At 52.2% G+C, this 13,029-nt stretch overlaps 2 protein-coding genes across 12 annotated transcripts in view; one reads left to right on the forward strand and one right to left on the reverse strand.

The window, feature by feature from the left end:
* Nucleotides 1–4,743, forward strand: part of RYR1 (ryanodine receptor 1) — a 158,231-nt gene extending 153,488 nt beyond the window's left edge. For all 10 annotated transcript variants that reach the window (XM_065536557.2, XM_065536561.2, XM_065536559.2 and 7 more), the window contains 5 exons: nucleotides 2,077–2,233; nucleotides 3,120–3,184; nucleotides 3,273–3,373; nucleotides 3,710–3,761; nucleotides 4,509–4,743. In XM_065536557.2, coding sequence (XP_065392629.1) covers nucleotides 2,077–2,233; nucleotides 3,120–3,184; nucleotides 3,273–3,373; nucleotides 3,710–3,761; nucleotides 4,509–4,604 — 471 coding nt within the window. In that variant the 3' untranslated portion in view covers nucleotides 4,605–4,743. The remainder of the gene's footprint in view (nucleotides 1–2,076; nucleotides 2,234–3,119; nucleotides 3,185–3,272; nucleotides 3,374–3,709; nucleotides 3,762–4,508) is intronic.
* Nucleotides 4,744–4,822: 79 nt separating this feature from the next.
* MAP4K1 (mitogen-activated protein kinase kinase kinase kinase 1) overlaps nucleotides 4,823–13,029 on the reverse strand; it is a 28,147-nt gene continuing 19,940 nt past the window's right edge. For both annotated transcript variants that reach the window (XR_012427559.1, XM_045379307.2), the window contains 6 exons: nucleotides 12,404–12,578; nucleotides 12,016–12,078; nucleotides 11,717–11,806; nucleotides 11,562–11,632; nucleotides 10,053–10,108; nucleotides 4,823–5,000 (listed from right to left, as the gene is read on the reverse strand). Coding sequence is in view for 1 of the 2 variants with exons in the window: in XM_045379307.2 (XP_045235242.2) it covers nucleotides 4,931–5,000; nucleotides 10,053–10,108; nucleotides 11,562–11,632; nucleotides 11,717–11,806; nucleotides 12,016–12,078; nucleotides 12,404–12,578 (525 nt within the window). In the remaining variant the exon portion in view is untranslated. The remainder of the gene's footprint in view (nucleotides 5,001–10,052; nucleotides 10,109–11,561; nucleotides 11,633–11,716; nucleotides 11,807–12,015; nucleotides 12,079–12,403; nucleotides 12,579–13,029) is intronic.

A 13,029-nucleotide genomic window follows, 5' to 3' on the forward strand; every position in this document is an offset into this window, starting at 1 on the left:
CAATTGATATGAACTTACTAGAGACATAGGCCACAATTAGAAGAATCATTTCCCAGGTTTATCTCCAAAGATGTCCTGTAATCTGGCTCCCTGGGTTCCTTCCTGCTCTCAGGACAAAGTCCAGCTCCTCAACCTGACATCTGAGGCCCTTCCAGACACGGCCTCACTGCCTACAGCCTTGTTTTCATTATAGTCACTTATCTTAGCTTTTACTCTAGGATGACTGTGTTCTCTCACATCCTGGGAACACAAAAAGAACAAGTGTATGTCGGGTGCTGTGGCTCACGCTTTTAATCCCAGCACTTTGGGAGGCCAAGGCAGGTGGATCATCTGAGGTCAAGAGTTTGAGACCAGTCTGGCCAACATAGTGAAACCCCGTCTCCACCAAAAATACAAAAATTAGTGGGATGTGGTGGTGTGCGCCTGTAATCCCAGCTACTTGGGAGGCTGAGGCAGGAGAATCTCTTGAACCCTGGAGGCGGAGGTTGTGGTGAGCCGAGATCGCACCATTGCACTCCAGCCTGGGCAACAAGAGCAAAACTCCATCTCAAAAAAAAAAAAAAAGTACAAAAATTAGCTGACTGGGATGGCACGTACCTGTAATCCCAACTACTCAGGAGGCTGAGGCAGGAGAATCTCTTGAACTCGGAGGTAGAGGTCGCAGTGAGCCAAGATTGCACCACTGCACTCCAGCCTGGGCAACAGAGCAAGACTCTGTTTCAAAAAAACAAAAAAAAAAAACCAAGTGTAAAGTTGTTCCCAAATGCCAGGTGGACCATGCTCCCTCACCACCTCCATTCAGACCCTTCTTGCGGCTCCCCATCCACTGCGGATAAAATCGAATCACCCCGCCACGACTTACAAAGCCTGGGAAGATCTGGCCCGGCCTGGGTCTAACCACAAACCCTCTTGCTTTTTGCTTTCTGGCCGCCTGGTCCTCTTTCAATTCCCCTAGGACTGCGTGTTTCCTCCTGACTGAAGCCCTTTGCACCTGATGTTCTCTCTGTCCCCTAGCCCAGGCCGACATACACACACACACCCCATTCACTTGATACCTCACCTTTCCACTTAAATGCTGCGTCCTACAGGAAGCCCCTGACCACGGGCTGGGCCGGGGCCTACAGAGCCACGTGTCCAGGCCCTGCCTCATCTCTCTCCCTGCTCTCCTGCACAGGAGCTCTATTTTCCAGCCCCACCCAACCATTTTCAGTTCCTCACAGCAGCAAGCTGTATTCTTTCCTCACTGATGGTGTTGCAGCGTGTGGCTTTCTCTGCCGGGAACACTCTCTCCCACCACCCCTCCACCTAACGCCTCCTTTAGGTTTCAGCTCACACCTGCCTCCTCTTCCAGGAAGCCTCGCCTGATCACTTAGGCTGGATCAGATGCCTCCAGTGGGCTGTTAAAGCTTCCAGTGCTTCCCCCAGCTCATCCCTGGTCACACTGTGCCTCCCCACCCCAGCCCCGACCCTCTGCCTGTGCCCTCCCATCCCGGCCGTCACTCCTCTGCCTGTGTCCCCACATCCCAGCCCTGACCCCTCTTTCTGTGCTCCGCACCCAACCCGGCCCTCACCCCTCTGCCTGTGCCCCCCAACCCTGGCCCTGACCCCTCTGCCTGTGCCCCCCAACCCTGGCCCTGACTTCTGCCTGTGCTCCCCACCCAACCCAGCCCTCACCCCTCTGCCCATGCTCCCCGTGGGACTCTGCCTGTGCCCCCCGACCCTGGCCCTGACCCCTCTGCCTGTGCCCCCCCACATCCTGGCCCTGACCCCTCTGCCTGTGGCCCCCTATCCCGGCCCTGACCCCTCTGCCTGTGCCCCTCGTCCTGGCCCTGACCCCTCTGCCTGTGATCCGCACCCAACCCGGCCCTCACCCCCCTGCCCATGCCCTTCCTGTCACAGCCCTAACCATTTCTGGCTGTTGGTCCCTGTCTGATGCTGTATCTCTGAGGCCTCTGGGGGCAGGGCCCAGGGCTGTCTCAGTCGTTACCGTACCTTCAGCCCTGCCTATCCCGGGGCCCTGGCTGGTACTCAGTGAGTGTTGAATGAATGAGTGACCCATGTGCTCCCTTCCCTCAGTGTTACCTGTTTCACATGTACGTGGGTGTCCGGGCTGGCGGAGGCATTGGGGACGAGATCGAGGACCCCGCGGGTGACGAATACGAGCTCTACAGGGTGGTCTTCGACATCACCTTCTTCTTCTTCGTCATCGTCATCCTGTTGGCCATCATCCAGGGTCAGTGCTGGGAGTGGGCGCTCAGGGCCCGGAGGGAGGCTAGCTCCGTGGCTAAGAATGCAGGCCCAGGATCCAGTCGGCCTGGATTCATGCCCCATCTCTACCTCTCGCTACTGTGAGACCCTGGGCAAGTCGCCTCTTGGGGCCTCAGTTTCTCCATCTGCAAAACAAGGGCGTCAGTGGTACTGACCTCATAGGTTGTGATCAGGATTAAGTCAATGCATAGGTGCTCAGTGTCTGGCTCATATCAGTGCTCAATAAAGGCCTGAGATATTTATGTTATACATATACGTATATTATATATATTATATATACATATATTATATATATGTATATTACATATATGTATGCATGTATGTGTATATATAAATATCCATATATACACACACATACACACATACATATCTATATATATATATATTTTTTTTTTTTTTTTTTGAGAGGGAGTCTCGCTCTGTTGCCCAGGCTGGAGTTCAGTGGTGCGATATTGGCTCACTGCAACCTCTACCTCCCAAGTTCAAGCGATTCTTCTGCCTCAGCCTCCCGAGTAGCTGGGACTGCAGGCACGTGCCAACACGCCCAGCTAATTTTTTTTTTTTTTTCGTATTATTAGTAGCGATGGAGTTTTACCACGTTGGCCAGGCTGCTCTTGAACTCCTGACCTCACATGATCCTCCCGCTTCAGCCTCCTAAAGTACTGGGATTGCAGGCATGAGCCACCGTACCCCGCCAATAAAGGCCTAATATTATCTTCTTAGGAAGTGAGATTAGGGGTGAGATTAGGGAGATGGGGGATGGAGGGCAAGCCCTGGAGGTACCTAGCTGGAGAGGGAGGAGTCTGAACAAGGTCAGAGGTTGGGCTCTGACTCGTGTCCTGTCACCCCAGGTCTGATCATCGACGCTTTTGGTGAGCTCCGAGACCAACAAGAGCAAGTGAAGGAGGATATGGAGGTGGGTCATGTCTGGGGGTAACCCAGAGGGATTACGGGATTCAGGGGGTCAAGTGGGCCTCCACTCTGATGTCTCTTGCCACTCACAGACCAAGTGCTTCATCTGCGGAATCGGCAGCGACTACTTTGATACGACACCCCATGGCTTCGAGACTCACACGCTGGAGGAGCACAACCTGGCCAATTACATGTGAGCACGGACACACTGGCCAATCAGGAGGGTGGGGGGCATGGCTGCCAATAGCTAGGGGCGGGGTCCTTAGCTTTGGCCAGTTAGGAAAGGGGGTGTGGTGTCCATGTGGGCAGATTCCCTGCCAGCCAATCAGAAGGTAAGGGTGGGGCCCCGGGCGCTGGTTCACACCTGTAAGCCCTGCACTTTGGGAGGCCAAGTGAGGAGGATAACTTGAGGCCAGGAGTTCGAGACCAGCTTGGGCAACATAGCAAGACTTTCTCTCTACTATAAATAAAAAAATAAAATAAGGTAAGGGTGGTTCAGACTTGTCTCCTGTGGTCCTCTCACCCTCAGGTTTTTCCTGATGTATTTGATAAACAAGGATGAGACAGAACACACAGGTCAGGTAAGGGGGTGTTAATGGGAGGACAGTGGGCAGGACATGGAGTCCTTTAACATAAGGCCAGTCAGTAGGTGGCAGTAAAAAGCTCCCATCAATATCAAGGGTTAAGGCTGGGGCTGGTCGCGGTGGCTCACGCCTGTAATCCCAACACTTTGGGAGGCCAAGACGGGTGGATTACTTGAGGTCAGGAGTTCGAGACCAGCCTGGCCAACATGGTGAAATTCCGTCTCTACTAAAAATACGAAAATTAGCGGGACGTGGTGGCGCACGCCTGTAATCCCAGCTACTTGGGAAGTTGAGGTGGGAGAATTGCTTGAACCCAGGAGGCGGAAGTTGCAGTGAGCCAAGATCATGCCACTGCACTCCAGCCTAGGCAACAGAGTGATACTCCGTCTCAAAAAAATGGGTTTGGGCTGGGCATCCTGGCTCACGCCTGCAATCCTAGCACTTCAGGAGGCCACAGCAGGAGAATTGCTTGAGGCCAGAAGTTCAAGACAGCCTAGGCAACATGGCGAGAGAAACCCGGTCTCTATTAAAAAATTAGCCAGGGGTGGTGGTGTGCACCTGTAGTCCCAGCTACTCTGTAGACTGAGGCAGAGAATTGCTTGAGCCAGGAGGCTGCAATGAGCTGCGATTGCTACCACTGCACTCCAGCCTGGGCAACAGAGCAACACCCTGTCTAAAAGTATATATATATGTCTCAAGGGTTTGAAGATGTGACCAATGAACTCCTTCTATCCCCAATCCTAGGAGTCTTATGTCTGGAAGATGTACCAAGAGAGATGTTGGGATTTCTTCCCGGCTGGCGATTGTTTCCGCAAGCAGTATGAGGACCAGCTTAGCTGAGACCCCCAGCTGGCTCTCCACCCCCACCTCAAGTGCCTTATTCTCACAGCAAGTCCCTTAGTCCCCAAGCTCTTCCCCCTAAGGCAGCTGGGGGAGAGGTGACCTAGTACTGGAAAATAAATCTGCGCTACGCCCCCCAGCATCATTGTGTTGGGCTGTTGAAATTTTGGAGGAGTGGGCATCCAGAAATTGTTTCCCCCAAGAAAAACAAGATGACAGCAGAGGCTGAAGTCACGTTTATTGGGAGAAGAGGACATGCCATGACCACTAGTGCGTCTGTGGGGGAGGGGGGTGCAAGGACTAGTTCCTAACACCCCCCTAGGGACTCATTCCTGGATGTAGAGGTTGCTGGGAGCAGTAGGATCATCCACTGGGCGTGTCTCCACCACTACAGGCCTGTGGAAGGAAGAGAGAAGTCAGTTCATTTATTCATTCATACGTTCATTGATTCATTCATTCACAAAGTAGTTAACAAAGACTGTGCCAGCCCCATGCGGAACTATAGCAGTGAACGGGCAGACATGGTCCCTGCCCTTGGAAAGCTCTAGAGGAGGAGATCAACGTGAATCAGTGAATTACTTGAAAAAAGCATGGCATGCCTGGCAGGGAAACCTAACCCAGGAGGTCAGCCCAGACTCCCCAGAGAATGGATGGTGCAGCCTGAAGGAGGATTAGGAGGGAACTTGGTGAAAGGGCAAGGAAGAGTGTTCTGGCTGGGGAGAACAGCCTGTGCAAAGGATTTGAGGTGGGAGAAAGGCTGGGACTTGGTTGAAGATGTCATGGCCTTGTGGGCTGTGGCTAGGATTGAGTCTTTATCTTGAGGCCACGAGAGGATTTTAACCAGGGAGAGAGTGACACGATCAGATCTGGATTTTAAAATGACCCTTCTGGCATGTCAAAAGGACACAGGGGCTCCTTAAGGTGGTTCCCACTGGCTAAATTTGAGACTCTTTGTGCCTCAACATAAATAATGACAAGGCCGGGCACGGTGGCTCATGCTTGGTAGTGACAGACTATAACCCACAGAATGAAAATCCCTGAGACCATGCTGGTATAAAGAAAGAAGGGATGGAGAAGACACAGCTCTTCTTTAGAGTAGAATGCCAACTAACACACGCAGAAGGAAACAATCAGAAAATCACCATTTATCCTTAGTAACCACCTAACAATAATAGATTCAGAGAAAAAATCAATTGATTCTAAAACTAGTGGGCAGGCCAGGTGCGTTGGCTCACACCTGTAATCCCAGCACTTTTGGAGGCCGAGCGTGATGATCACATGAGGCCAGGAGTTCAAGACCAGCCTGGCCAACATGGCGAAACCCCACCACTACTGAAAATACAAAAATTAGCCGGGTGTGATGATGCACGCCTATAATCCCAGCTACTCAGGAGGCTGAGGCAGGAGAATTGCTTGAACCTGGGAGGAAGAGGTTGCAGAGGCGAGATCGTGCCACTGCACTCTGATGTTTGAGATCCAAGGGGATCTCAAAACGACAACAAAAAACAAAAAACAATAAAACTAGTGGGTGAAAATCTGATGAGAAACAACATATTTACAGACTATTTACATAGTCTCAATGAATCTCCCCCAAAAGATACTTCTTATTACAAAGAAAAACAGAGGCTGGGTGTGGTGGCCCAAGCCTATAAGCCCAGCACTTTGGGAAGCCTATGCAGGTGAATCACTTGAGTCCAGGATTCCAGACCAGGCTGAGTAATATGGCGAAACCCTGTCTCTACAAAAAAATACAAAAATAAGCCAGGTGTAGTGTGGTAAGCGCCTGTCATCCTAGCTGTCCGGGAGGTTGAGGTGGGAGGATTGATTGAGCCCAGGAGGTCGAGGCTGCAGTGAGCCATGATCGCGTCACTGCACTCCAGCCAGAGTGACAGAGAGACCCTATCTTTAAAAAAAAAAAAGAAAAAGAAAAAGGGGCCGGACGCGGTGGCTCACGCCTGTAATCCCAGCACTTTGGGAGGCCAAGACGGGAGGATCACGAGGTCAGGAGATTGAGACCATCCTGGCTAACACGGTGAAACCCCGTCTCTACTAAAAAATACAAAAAAACTAGCCGGGCGAGGTGGCGGGCGCCTGTAGTCCCAGCTACTCGGGAGGCTGAGGCCGGAGAATGGCGGGAACCCGGGAGGCGGAGCTTGCAGTGAGCTGAGATCCGGCCACTGCACTCCAGCCTGGGTGACAGAGCAAGACTCCATCTCAAAAAAAAAAAAAAAAAAAAGGAAAAAAAAGCAACTTCACACTGGAGAGAACTGGCTTAACCAAATGATCAAAATTAGTATCACCAGTAACGGGACAAACTAGCATCATGTACTTCCTGAAATGATGCCTGAGAAAGACGTCTTTCTGCGGTATTCCTGGCCAAAATGCAGAACCTGGAAACCTCAAACACAGTCAAGGAACATTGTAGAAAACAACTTTCCTTTACTCTTGAAAAAGGTCAAGCTCAGGCCGGGCGCGGTGGCTCACACCTGTAATCCCAGCACTTTGGGAGGCTGAGGTGGACGGATCACTAGGTCAGGAGTTCGAGACCAGCCTGACCAACATGGTGAAACCCCGTCTCTACTAAAAATACAAAAGTAGCCAGACGTGGTGGCGCATGCCTGTAATCCCAGCTACTCGGGAGGCTGAGGCAGGAGGAGCGCTTGAACCCGGGAGGGGGAGGTTGTGGTGAGCTGAGATCGTGCTATTGCACTCCAGCCTGGGCAACAAGAGCGAAAGTCTGTCTCAAAAAAAGAAAAAAGGCCGGGCGTGGTGGCTCACGCCTGTAATCCCAGCACTTTGGGAGGCCGAGGCGGGCGGATCACAAGGTCAGGAGATCGAGACCACGGTGAAACCCCGTCTCTACTAAAAATACAAAAAACTAGCCGGGCGCGGTTGTGGGCGCCTGTAGTCCCAGCTACTCGGGAGGCTGAGGCAGGAGAATGGCGTGAACCCGGGAGGCGGAGCTTGCAGTGAGCCGAGATCGCGCCACTGCACTCCAGCCTGGGCGACAGAGCGAGACTCCGTCTCAAAAAAAAAAAAAAAAAGAAAAAAAAAAAGAGAGAGAGAGAATAATAAGGCAAATGCGGTCAAAAAGATTAATATCTGGCCAGGTGCAGTGGCTCAGACCTGTAATCCCAGCACTTTGGGAGGCCGAGGTGGGTGGATCACCTGAGGTCAGGAGTACAAGACCAGCCTGACCACCATGATGAAAGCCTGTCCCTACTGAAAATACAAAAAAATTAGCTGGGCGTGGTGGCATGCAACTATAGTCCTAGCTACTCAGGAGGCTGAGACAGGAGAATTGCCTGAACCCAGGAGGCGGAGGTTGCAGTGAGTCGAGATCACGCCACTGCACTCCAGCCTGGGCCACTCCATCCCAAAAAGAAAAGATTAACATATGGTTAATCTGGATAAAAGGGAATTTTTTTGTTTTATTTTTGCAACTTCTCTGGGAGTGTGAGTTTAAAATTATGTCAAAATAAACAGTTAAAATAGTTATTTTTAATAGTTAAATTTTTTTTTTTTTTTTTGAGACGGAGTCTCGCTCTGTCGCCCAGGCTGGAGTGCAGTGGCTGGATCTCCGCTCACTGCAAGCTCCGCCTCCCGGGTTCACGCCATTCTCCTGCCTCAGCCTCCCGAGTAGCTGGGGCTACAGGCACCCACCACCTTGCCTGGCTAGTTTTTTGTATTTTTTTAGCAGAGATGGGGTTTCACCGTGTTAGCCAGGATGGTCTCGATCTCCTGACCTTGTGATCCGCCCATCTCGGCCTCCCAAAGTGCTGGGATTACAGGCTTGAGCCACCGCGCCCGGCCTAAAAATTTTTAATAAGATAAAAATCTAAAATAAAAATGTAGCCAGGGCCGGGCATGGTGGCTCATGCCTGTAGTCCCAGCATTTTGGGAGGCTGAGATGGGCAGATCGCCTGAGGTCAGGAGTTCAAGAGCAGCCTGGACAACATGGCAAAAGCCTGTCTCTACTGAAAATACAAAAATTAGCCGGGCATGGTGGCACGTGCCTGTAATCCCAGCTACTCGGGAGGCTGAGGCAGGAGAATTGCGTGAACCTGGTGGGTAGAGGTTGTGGTGAGCTGAAATCACGCCACTGCATTCCAGCCTGGGCAACAGAGCAAGATTCTGTCTTAAAAAAAAAAAAAAAAAAAAAAACGCCAGGTATGGTGGCTCATGCGAGTAATCCTAACATTTTGGGAGGCCAAGGTAGGAAGATTGCTTGGGGCCAGGAGTTCAAGGGCAGACTGGGCAACATGGTAAGACCCCGTCTCTATAAAAAATCAAAACATTAGCCGGTTGTGGTGGTGTACGCCTGTGGTCCTAGCTACTCAGGAGGCTGAGGTGGGAGGACTGCTTGAGCTCAGAAGGTCAAGACTGCAGTGAGCTGTGTGTGTACCACCACTTCAGCCTGGGCAACAGAATGAGATCTTGTCTCAAAAATGAAGTAAAATTAGGGCCAGGTGCAATGGTTCACTTCTGTAATCCCAGCACTTTGGGAGGCCAAGGCAGCTGGATCACCTGAGGTCAGTAGTGTGAGACCAGCCTGGCTCACAAGGCAAAACTCCGTCTCTACTAAAAATACAAAAAATAGCCAAACGTGCTAGTGCACACCTGTAAACCCAGCTACTTGGGAGGCTGAAGCATGAGAATCATTTGAACCTGGGAGGCAGAGGTTGCAGTGAACTGAGATTGTGCCACTGCACTCCAGCCTGGGCAGCAGAGCGAGACTGTATCAAAAATAAATAAATAAAATGTTTTATAAAGAAAAGAATTAAAATCAAAAAATAAACAAATTGCCCGGGTGCAGTGGCTCATGCCTATAATCCAAGCACTTTGGGAGGCCGAGGCAGGTGGATCACCTGAGGTCAGGAGTTCAAGACCAGCCTGGTCAACATGGTGAAATGCCACCTCTACTAAAAAATACAGTATTAGCTGGGTGTGGTGGCACATGCCTGTAATCCCAGCTACTTGGGAGGCTGAGGCAGGAGAATCGCTTGAACCTGGGAGGCGGAGGTTTCAGTGAACCAAGATCATGCCATTACTCTCCAGCCTGGGCAACAAAAGCAAAACTCCATCTCAATAAAAAATAAATAAATAAATAAAAGAATTGCTGGGCATGGTGGCACATGCCTGTAGTTCCAGATACTCCGGAGGCTGAGGTGAGGGGGATCATTTGAGCCTGGGAGGTCAAGGCTGTAGTGAGCCGTGATCGTGCCACTGCACTCTAGCCTTTGAGTACAGTGAGAAACAAAACAAAAAGAAAGAAAATGCCCCCGTGGCTGCAGTGCAGGGAATAGACTCTAGGGGGCAGGCCTGGAAGCAGGGTGACCAGGTGAGACACTGTCCAGGCTAGAGATACCTTGTGGGGACACCTCAGAATGCTCTCTTCACATCAGAAGCCCCCTCCCAGGTCCTTCTGCACCCCACCCCACAACATACCTGGGGGAGCCAAGCAGACGGAAAGTGAGGGTAGGGTCTCTCAGCTCCTGTAGCAGCTAGGGAAAAAAAGTGTGTCTCTCAGTGCCTGGAAGATATTTCCACTGTCACTACAAACATGGCTCCCTTAAAGAAAGCAAGGAGCTGGGTGTAGTGGCTCACACCTGTAATCCCAGCAATTTGGGAGGCCGAAGTGGGTGGATCACCTGAGGTCAGGAGTTCGAGACCAGCCTGGCCAACATGACAAAACCCTGTCTCTACTAAAAATACAAAAATGACCTGGGCATGATGGAGTGTACCTGTAATCCCAGCTACTCAGCAGACTGAGGCAGGAGAATCACATGGACCCAGGAGGCAGAGGCTGCAGTGAGCTCGGATCCTGCCACTGCACTCCTCCGTGGGTGACAGAGCGAGACTCTGCCTCAAAAAATATATAAAAATGGCCAGTAGTAGTGGCTCACGCCTGTAATCCCAGCACTTTGGGAGGCCGAGACGGGAGGATCACGAGGTCAGGAGATCGAGACCATCCTGGCTAACACGGTGAAATCCCGACTCTACTAAAATATACAAAAAAAAAAAAAAACTAGCCAGGTAAGGTGGCGGGCGCCTGTAGTCCCAGATACTAGGGAGGCTGAAGTAGGAGAATGGTGTAAACCCAGGAGGCGGAGCTTGCAGTGAGCCGAGATCCCGCCACTGCACTCCAGCCTGGGCGACAGAGCGAGACTCCGTCTCAAAAAAAAAAAAATTAGCCTGGCATGGCGGCATGCACCTGTAGTCCCAGCTACTAGGGAGGCTGAGGCAGGAGAATTCCTTGAACCTGGGAGGCGGAGGCTGCAGTGAGCTGAGATCACGCCACTACACTCCAGCCTGGGTGACAGAGTGAGAATCCATCTCCAAAAATCAATAAATTTTGTGTGTGTGTGTGTGTATATATATATACATATATATACATATATATGTATATATACATATATATGTGTGTATATATATACATATATATACATATATATATATATAAAAGATCGGGTGTGGTGGCTCACGACTGTAATTCCAGCACTTTGGGAGGCCAAGGCGAACGAATCACCCCAGGTCAAGAGTTCAAGACCATCCAGCCTGATGAATGTGGTGAAACCCCGTCTCTACTGCAAATACAAAAATTAGACAGCTGTGGTGGTGCATGCCTGTAATCCCAGCTACTTGGGAGGCCGAGGCAGGAGAATTGCTTGAACCCGGGAGGAGGAGGTTGCAATGAGCTGGGATCGCGCCATTGTACTCCAGCCTGGGCAACAAGAGCAAAACTCCGTCTTAAAAAAAATAAATAAAAATAAAAATAAAATAAAAAATAAATCCTCGGGCAAAGAAGGGGATCTGTCTGAACTGAAATTGGAAGATGCTTCCCCTCCAGGACTTCACACTCTGACTCAGGAGTTTTCGGAGCCCATCTGATGAACGTGATGATGTGATGATGGAGGCCGGGGGACAGCGATGTGGAGTTTGGATGGAGGGGCTTACCTGATCCGAGCCTAGAGCCCACACCTGCACTCCATGCTTCCAGAAGGCCTGAAGCTGACCTCCAACCATAGCTGGGGAGAAAGCAATGCCCGTTACCCTTGGGGATCACCTGAGTCTCCACCCCTGATCCTGGGCTCTCCCGTCCCTGCACAGACCCACGGCCTCCACCGCTTCGGTCATGGGGATCTCAGGTGTGCGAAGTCCCCGAACTGGGGACCCCTCCGGGGTCACCAGCTTCAAAGAGCCTGGAAGGAGATAGACAGTTTTAAGAACTGTGAGCAAGGTTTAGAGGGTTACTAAGGGACCAGTCCATAAATTCAGTGTGAAAGCTATGTAGGACAGGGGCAAGGCCGATAGGGGCTCAGGGGATTCTGAGAAGCACAAGTTCGGAGGCAGAGATCTAGGGACCGCAGCTGGAGGGGTGGGGAGGAAGGGGAGGGAGGAGGGTTCTTACCGTCCATCAACACCATCACCATATCCTCCTCTACCTGGGTCACCTGCACTGGTCCCTTATGCTCTGTTTGGGGGGGATGGGTTAAGGATTGACCCCACCCTATTCCCCTTTCCCCACACCACCTCCAGAAGGCCAGTACCTCTGCTTTAGCCACTGCCTCAGTTCCCCAGCAAGTGGGCTAAACCTCGCCCACCATCCCGGCCCCACCCCATCATCAGTCTCCCCAATTAACTAAAACCTGCCATTCTCCCTTTCCCGCCCTTCCAGCCCTTTCTCAGGCCGGTAGTGCGTCAGGCTAAGCGAAGCCCCGCCTCCATCCCCGCCCCTCCGAACCTGATAAGCCCCGCCCCCAGCAGCCCCGCCCTCAGCAAGACTCCGACCCACTCACCGGTGCTCATTTCGCCTAGCCAGCAGGAGAGCGCGCCAAAGCGCACCGTGTGGAAGAGCACCGACTTCCCCGGCCGCCCGGGGCTCACGCCGATGCACACAGCGGGCAGCTCAGAGCCTGGCCCGGTCAGCAGCGCGAACACGGACAGAGGCGTCGGCAGTGGGAACAGCACCTGCTGCGGGCCGCACAGGGAGGGGCGGGCTAAGGGGTGGTCCAGGGCGGGGCCTCAGGGGGCGTGGCTTGGAGCCCGCCTGGGACTTCCGAACCAGAACCCTAAGTCTTGGGAGATGCCGACTAGAAACGTCAGGGGGTAAGGCCTGGTGCCTCCATAAAACGGGGGGAGCGGCCTCCGAGTGGGTGTGGCTTCCACGTGCGGGCATGCCACCTGGGCGGCAGAGGGGCAGGGCCCCAAAGATAGCAAAACCTGCTTAGAGACTCAAAGGGACAGGCTCTAAATGGGCTGTACTAGGAGACCCAGGGAGTGGCAGCATTGAGCCTAAGGAATAATTAGGCCCAGGTGTGAGGGGCGGCGCTTAAGGATCAGGATGGCCTCAGAAGGGCGAGGCTCCAGCGCAGACCGCAGGTGGGCGGGACCTCGGAGGATTGGGGTGGGGCCTCGACGGAGG

The sequence above is a fragment of the Macaca fascicularis genome, chromosome 19 (assembly GCF_037993035.2).
Source record: "Macaca fascicularis isolate 582-1 chromosome 19, T2T-MFA8v1.1".
Classification (NCBI taxonomy): Eukaryota; Metazoa; Chordata; class Mammalia; order Primates; family Cercopithecidae; genus Macaca; species Macaca fascicularis.